General features: G+C 31.9%; 1 protein-coding gene across 1 annotated transcript; it reads right to left on the bottom strand.

Annotated features, from left to right (window-relative positions):
* Window positions 1-1,178: 1,178 nt before the first annotated feature.
* On the bottom strand, window positions 1,179-7,933 carry LOC145796463 (putative aldo-keto reductase 2). Its single transcript, XM_082881628.1, has 5 exons — window positions 7,491-7,933; window positions 7,193-7,393; window positions 2,441-2,613; window positions 2,253-2,355; window positions 1,179-1,720 (listed from the first exon to the last, which is right to left on the bottom strand). The coding sequence occupies exons 1-5, from the start codon at window positions 7,701-7,703 to the stop codon at window positions 1,385-1,387; spliced, it is 1,026 nt and encodes a 341-aa protein (XP_082737754.1). The 5' UTR covers window positions 7,704-7,933; the 3' UTR covers window positions 1,179-1,384.
* Window positions 7,934-8,150: the final 217 nt, after the last annotated feature.

Here is an 8,150-nt window from a genome sequence, read left to right as displayed (position 1 = left end):
TCTTTCATTACATACATAGTATTTGTGGAGTTTCCAATATGTGTTGGATAATTAGTTTAATGTGTATTTTCAATTTGATTTAGTTTGGTATTTAATTTTGTAATTGGAATAAGAATTGTGCCAAGAGTTATTGAGTCAAATTTGGACTTATTTTTAACTCGAGTTTGAATTTGTAAGAGATCTATTTGACTTGATTTGGATCCTCTAAAACTTTGAATTTAGAGTTTCTTAATTATTGTGAATTAGATTGATAGGAAACCTATTTTGTTTAGGATTAGTTTTAAGAATGATTATTTGGTTATAAATATGTGAAGCCTACTCGTTCGATTAGATTTTTTAGTTCCTTGCAAGCCCCCCATGTTGGGAGGATTTTGGAAGGCCTCTGAGTCTTTGGTAGAGCTTTTGAAGTTCCTTAAGGTCTCTTTTTGGAAGTTTTCTCCATGCTTGGTGATCCTTCATAAATATGTAATCGTTAGTTTTGAAAAATCTATATTTGTTGGTCTTGGAAGATCTGTATATGTTCACCATAGTTTGTTTGGAGTCGTCAAAAATGACTTTTTTAGTTTGGTGTCATTTTTGAAGTCTTGATTTAGTGAGATTTTATCTTGTTTTAGAGGGTTCAAATTTTGTTCTCGTCTCTCTTTCTTCTTTGCTTTGGGATCTATAATTATGTTTAATTAAATCTATTATATGTCTCCTTGTGAGAACTTGTCTCTCGGAAGTAGAGAGGATTTTGGGTTTGATAAGAAAGTATTTGAGTAATAAGTTTTGTGAGAGATTGTTTTGTCACCTTATAACTCTCAAGAGCAACTATCCTCTCGATAGTGAATTCTTCTCTTCACGTGTGAATGTAGACTAATGTTAAACCACATAAATCTTGATATCTTACAATTGTTTCTCTCGTGAATTTATATAATTTACATAATTCTTCTATTTCATATTTAAAACCATCAACTATTTTGATATGATTTTATTTTCTACGGACTTTTCGCACAACAATCTACATTTGATTTGTTCCCATAATTCATTTGGTCATTTCTCGATCCATAAACAAATAACTAATAAATAGAACAAATGTGTTATTTGAATTAAAACTTTCAGGAAGCATAAAATTTGAAGCCTTGATATATTTTCTTCAAACGTTAATAGAAGTAAGTGTAATTTAACCAACCATAAAATTAACCACAGAAATTTTAACTCCTTTTATTTATAGCTCCAATGGTGATGGACAAAATGAAGGTCCCTTCCCTGCTCACATCACACTCAACATGGTCTCACATAAAAACCAAATACAGATTACACACACTCCAAAAACAGAGGATCACAAAACCGAGTTCTTTTACAACTCCAAAGGAGCAACCAACACAAGTGAAAGATGTATTTCTTAAGATGTCCATGAGGACAAGGGTGGGGTGTCTGAATTCTTCCAAGTAGTCAGGCCCTCCCCATACCTATCTCCCTTAACTTTATCAGCTGATGCAATGGATTCAAGTTCAGACATTTCTTCCGGTGTTAGTTTTACCAACAAAGCTCCAATGTTTTGATCCAAGTTTGCAATCTTGGTGGTGCCGGGAATTGGACACACGTCACTCCCTTGGTGATGAACCCATGCCAATGCTAGCTGCCCTGGGGTGCACCCCTTCTTCTCTGCTATTTCATTAACTCGCTCAAACATGTTTTTGTTATGCTCCATATTCTCCGGCTGGAACCTTGGTAGATGCTGCAAAAAAATAAAAAATAGAAAATAAAAATTAAATGAAATACATGATTCAGCATCAGAACTGTGAATCCGCCATACAGAGATTGATCACGTAAAACATGCTCTGAAGTTGCATCACAACCCAACACAATGCCTGTTTTCCCAATGGATTAAGAGAGTTTGAAGGACAAAATAAACGTAATATAAAAAATTCGTGCCAAAAGATAAAAGAGAAAAGTTTTTCATTGAATAGTTACACTTGTTGACAAAGTTCACCGGAATGTAGTTTAATACAAAATCCAAGAAGCGCAAAAGTAATTTATGCCCAAAGAAGCAGAAAACATACAACTGACAGGCTATAAAATTACAATTTCAGAATAGGACTTTAATAAGTTTTATATATGAAACTTTCACCAACAAGCGCTCCTCACTTTTAGAAAACATGGTGTATTTTATCAGCTTATAACATCGATTACTTTTCTACAGTTTGCACGAAGAGAGAAAGTCAAGACTATTCACAACAATGTTATGATGACATTAACATTGCACAAACCTTTCGGAAGTCTTCATTTGCAAATTTCTCAACAAGCTTGGGACCTGATGATAAAAATCCTCTTCCTAAAGGACTGTATGCGACAATCCCAATGCCAAGTTCTCTGAATAATCACCACGGATATCAAATTAGCAATTTGGATTTCTTGTTATTCCCTAAAATGTCAATTAGCAGAATAGACGCCTCACCTGCAAGTAGGAACTATTTCTTCCTCCACATCTCTTGTCCATAAAGACCATTCCAATTGTATTGCTGTAATTGGATGAACAGCGTGAGCTCTTCTGATTGTTGAAGGAGAGGCCTCAGATAGACCAATGTACTTTATTTTACCCTCTTCAACTAGTTTCTTGAGTTCTCCCATCTGGTGAAAAGATGGGTTACAAAAAGAAGAATCAAAGAAAAAAACAAGTAAATCATTTTGGAGACGTGCAGAAACATGTATATGTAAAGAGGAAGGGAAGTAGAAACAAGATTATCATCCTACTCTACCACAGCATAATGTTGGTATATGATCAAACAATTTGGATGCATGCTTAACGTAAGAAAGAGTGCACGTTGATCGTAATCCAAAGAGTGTGGTTTGCCTTCATGGGTAATTGATCTCCAAGCACGGGCGTTTTTACTTTTTTATTGGCTTAATTGATTCCAACTGTTTTAAAAAATTGCAGCACAGTGGTGAGTTGAGCCAGAACTCAACTCAAGCCTGTCCTAATTACTTGGGATCAGCTACATAAATCCAGTTCTCCAATGGATTTTATTTGATGTCATCTCCCCAAGTAAAATATAGAACAAAACCCAAATGGGTTTTAAGAAAACTAGATAAATCAGCAAGGGCCTGTTTGGTCATCCCAATAATTGGGGTGTTTGGGAAGGATTTTTTTTGGTTTTTTTTCACTAAAAGACAAATTGGTTACAAAATCAAAAAAAACAAATCCAAACAAAATATCACATCAAACCCCATAATCATATCACTTTTTCTCTCACAAACATCACATCCAATCACAAAAAAAACCCAACTATCTTTCCAAACACAAAAAAAAATTTCTCCAATAATATCCTACAATTAAAAAAACCCACTTCCCAAACACCCACAATGTGAATTTGGCCCCAGAATATAATTTGAATATCTACAACAGTTAGATAATTAGATTTGTTTGGCTGAAAACATGTAACACCACAAGTTGACAAAGCCCTTCTCTCTTTATGAGTTTTTAAATTCAATCTTTTCTATTAGAATATATAATAATTTTAAACTAGATATGAAAGATTCAATGTTATTCCGTTGAACAGCTACACAAATTTGAACTATCTCATTTACAAATTGAAAAAACAAAATGGAATTAATTAATTTACGATGGACCAATTCATGAGGCAAATTTGGCACAACCAAAGGTACGATATAAGCTTTATCATGCAAGTGGAACTGCAAATCTTGTCATGTTAATTGAAGCAATTTATACTCATCGATGACTATGGATGGCAATTGGGCATAGAATTCATTGAAGAAACACAAATGCTAGTAACTAAAAGTGAAGAGCTGAAGTAGGAACACCCGACAACAAAAAATAGGGAAGAATGTCATATATTTTCAAATTTGACATCATCATCATCACCAAAAGGCTGGCAAAATACCATATCACAGTAGAAAGGCAAACTAGACAACATTGACTGAGAGAATAGCTAGCTCTCAATTGGAAATGTAAACTATAACATAATACTAAAACAAACACAAACAAAAGTGTATCAATATATATTGGCTTCGTTTGGAAAGTGGGTTGACTTTTTAGCTATTTTGGCATAGGGCTAAAAAGCTTGGTTTGAAAGGGACTTTTGGCTTTTTTGGCTTTTTTGGTTTTTTTGTGAGAGAAAGAATATAATGATTATGGGTTGGATGTGATGTTTTGTTTTATTAGGCTAAAAAACCTATTTTGTTTTTTGTGGCAATTTTAGCTGGAAAAAAGCCCCAAAAACCACTTCCCAAACATAGGCATTATTAACTTGGGTAAAATACACTTTTTACTGCTATAGTTTGACTCAAGTTTTACTTTGATTTAATTTAGTTTCAATTTGGTTCTTCTGTCCAAATTACTGTCGATTGTTTCTACAGGCACACTTCATGAGAGACACTAGGGATGAGCATAATTTGGATTGGTTCAGTTTAGGAGAAAACCAAACAGAACTATTACTTGGAGCTTGTTTAGAAATTGATTATTTTAGTTGTTTTTTTAATTTTAATGAAAAAACATATAAAACTTAGAGAGATGTGATTTTGTATTTTGTCTTTTTGACTATTTTAGCCAAAAAAAAACCATATGCCAAAAACCCAATTTTATGAAATTTGGAACCAAACTAAATTATGAAAATCTTACAAACAAAAGAGGCTGAGCAATTAAACCGTGGTTTAGTTTGGTTCGATTTAAAATTACGATTTTTAAAAACTTTATCATCATTCACAAAAGGAAAATTGTAATATACACACCTTTGAAAGAGTTGTATCATATGCACACTGCTTATGTCATTTTCTTCTTTAGTTATAACCATTTTTTTTTCTTCAGTTATAATATTATTTTAATTATAACTCATGAGATCTGTAATTATACTCCATATTGTGACATTTTTTTTAGTTATGACTCATAAAGTTTAAAATTATGCATATGATACACAGGATGTACCCTAGTGTTTCCCTTCACAAAATATTATTCATAACCAATGACTTATAAAACTAGTTATACCACTATAAAAAACATGATTGCAAAAGTAAAAGATTACAAATTACGTATATATAGAGAGAGAGAGTTGTACAAAATACTGCCCAATTCGTTAAAATCACACTGCATTAGTCAAATCGCTCTATCCGCTAAACGCGGTCTAAATTTTAAAACTTATAAACTGTTTTCGAAACTGCTACACTCGGCTATAATTAGGCTAAGTTTGGGAAGTCCCAAATAAGCCAAAAAGTCAAAAAGTTACTCAAAAAGCTAAAAAGTTAACACTATTCACCAAAAGTCAACAATTACGGCTGCACAACTCTCAATTCAAATTTTTCTCTACAAATCAATTTTTACAATTTTTTATTACACATTTTTCAATAAAAAGTCAAAAAGTTAACCCAAACATCCATATTTTCAACCTCAATTTTTTAATCCAAAAAGACAAAAAGTGCACTTTTTTAGTCTTCCCAAACTTGGCCTTAATACATATATATATTTTTAACCTATAATGAAATATCAAATTAAAAATGAGTATGAAGGAAATTTAATATGTGAAATTTATTACAAATTAGTAGTCGTATACATGAAAAAGATTATGCAAAATTAGTTTGGGTTATATATATAAAAAAATATTATGTAAATTAATGTTATATATTATGCAAATGCTTGATAATTAGTTAAAATATTCTTCAATCCGCCAATCCGTCCAAAACTACTCAAATCACAATTTGCCAATCCGCCAATCTGTTAATCTGCCATTCGATTTATAATTTTACTCTCAAATTGCCTATATATATGTGTGTGTGTGTGTGTGTGTGAGAGAGAGAGATAATAATGAGTTACTTGAATAAATAATTTAATATATATTTAAACGATTTAGTTCGGTTCTAATCGGATCTGTAAATATAAAACCGTCACACAAATTGTGAAATACAATTTTGTTTATTTTAAAAATGAGGACTGAATCAAAGAAAACCTAATGTTTGCATCGGACCTGTATGTGATTTTTTTGATTGATTTTTTTAAGATTTACTTTTCAAAAAATTGAATTTTTTTATTTCTTATGTTTTTTTTTCACTAATTTTTTTAATATTCTTTTTAATTTTTAGATATACTTAACATAAAGGGAAACTTATTTACAAGTCCTTTTTCATACACTTATACTAGGCTAAGTCTTGTGTAATTTCTTATAGAGTCTCAAGTCTTATTTAGATAGAGATGTATTCCACAAGATTCTACATAAACGTAACGTGACGTAACACTTACATAAACGTAACGTAACGTGACACCTACATAAACGTAACGTGACACCTACATAAACGAAACGAAACGTAACGTAACGTGTCACGTTACGTTTCGCAAACTTAATGAGTTTTTATTTTTTTAAATTGAATGTGAAAATGTTACTGACTTATGTTGGTGCCACGTTACGTTTCATATAAATATGATCTATGGTAACATTTAATTTCCTATATAGTAAAATCATATATAGGAAATTGAATGTTGCCATAGATCATAGGTGTCACGTTACGTTTATGTTGGTGTCACGTTACGTTACGTTTATGTAGATATGATCTATGGCAACATTCAATTTCCTATATAGGAAATTGAATGTTGCCGTTACGTTTATGTAGGTGTCATGTTATGTACAGGTGTCACGTTACGTTTATGTATGTGTCACAATACGTTACGTTTATATAGATATGATCTATGGTAACATTCAATTTCCTCTATATGGTTTTACTATTATTTATAATATTAACAACTAATATTGAAAGCAAATGTGTCAACAAACTTCCCACATGACTTATGGGAACATAAGTTTTTTAGTAGGACCATATGTAGCATAAGTCTCCCTAATAGGACTTATAAATAATTTTCCCTAACACAAATATATTTAAAAATATAATATTTATGAAATTTTTTTAAAAAAATTCACTAAATATCAAAAACACAAAAAAAATAAAAATAAAGATTCAATACATTTTTTATAATTTTATATATTTATTATTTTTTTATAAATATTTTATTTTTTAATATATCTGCATCAAAAAAATTACTTAAAATTTTAAAAACATTAAAAAAAATTAAAAATATAAAATATTAATTTTCAAAAAATTAAATTAAAAAAATTAAAACCAAACACATTAAATAATTGTAAGTACAGACAAAATGTTCAAATTAGAGAGAGAGAGAGAGAGAGAGAGAGAGAGAAAAGGGGGGTTGAACCGTGATTTCAATGGGGACGCGGGTGTCAATCCGATGCTGGTAATAGAGATCGATGCAATCCATGTCCAGCCTCTCCAAGCTCGCCTCACATGCTGCCCGTACGTATCCCGGATCACCTCGAATCTCTCTCTTTCCGTTAGCAAAGTCGATCCCAAATTTCGAAGCCAATTCAACTTTGTCTCTCATCCCTCCCTTGAGTGCCTGCTCATCAAAATCAAAATCAAAATCAAGATCAACTCCACCATTTGTTATGAATAGAAATCAAAGAGTAGGAAATTGAATTAATAATAGGGGCGACCTTGCCGAGGAGGATTTCGTTGGTGTGAGGGCCGTAGACGTCGGAGGTGTCAAGGAAAGTGACGCCGGAGTTGATGGAGTGGTGGATGAGTTTGATCATGTCTTCTTCCGGCTTTGGAGGCCCGTAGCCGACTGACATCCCCATGCATCCCAGTCCCTGTTTGGACACCTCTAGACCTTGTGATCCCAGCTTCATTCTCCCTACTTTCGCCATTTCTCTCTCTCTCTCTCTCTCTCTCTCTCTCTCTCTCTTGCTTCTCTCTCTAGATGTATTAGTCAAAGACAAGTGTAGTAGTATGAATGGAGATGGTGTGATGAGCACTCAACTTTTACAATGAGAGGAAAAGAGGATATGCTGCTCCCGCTCCCGCTCCCGGACAAATACATTGGTGTCTGTCCCAATTAGTATTTTTGTTTTTTTGTTTTTTTTTTGAAAGAGACTATGGCCTTGCAAAACAATTAGTAAAGATAAAATAACTTAAAATTATTAATAAAATAAAATTTTATTTAAATTATAATATTTCATTTTTTTAATTATCAAATCAATTATTAAAAAATTAACTTTTTCAAATATATTTTTTTAATCAAGTTGAAATAGTCATATAAAAAAAAACTAATAAAAAAGTCAATTAAAATAGACAATTTGCCAAATGAGTTCTAC

This window comes from Camellia sinensis, chromosome 7 (assembly GCF_055761805.1).
Source record: "Camellia sinensis isolate YWXY chromosome 7, ASM5576180v1, whole genome shotgun sequence".
In the NCBI taxonomy this organism is placed as follows: Eukaryota; Viridiplantae; Streptophyta; class Magnoliopsida; order Ericales; family Theaceae; genus Camellia; species Camellia sinensis.
This window is presented reverse-complemented; position numbering and strand designations above follow the sequence as displayed.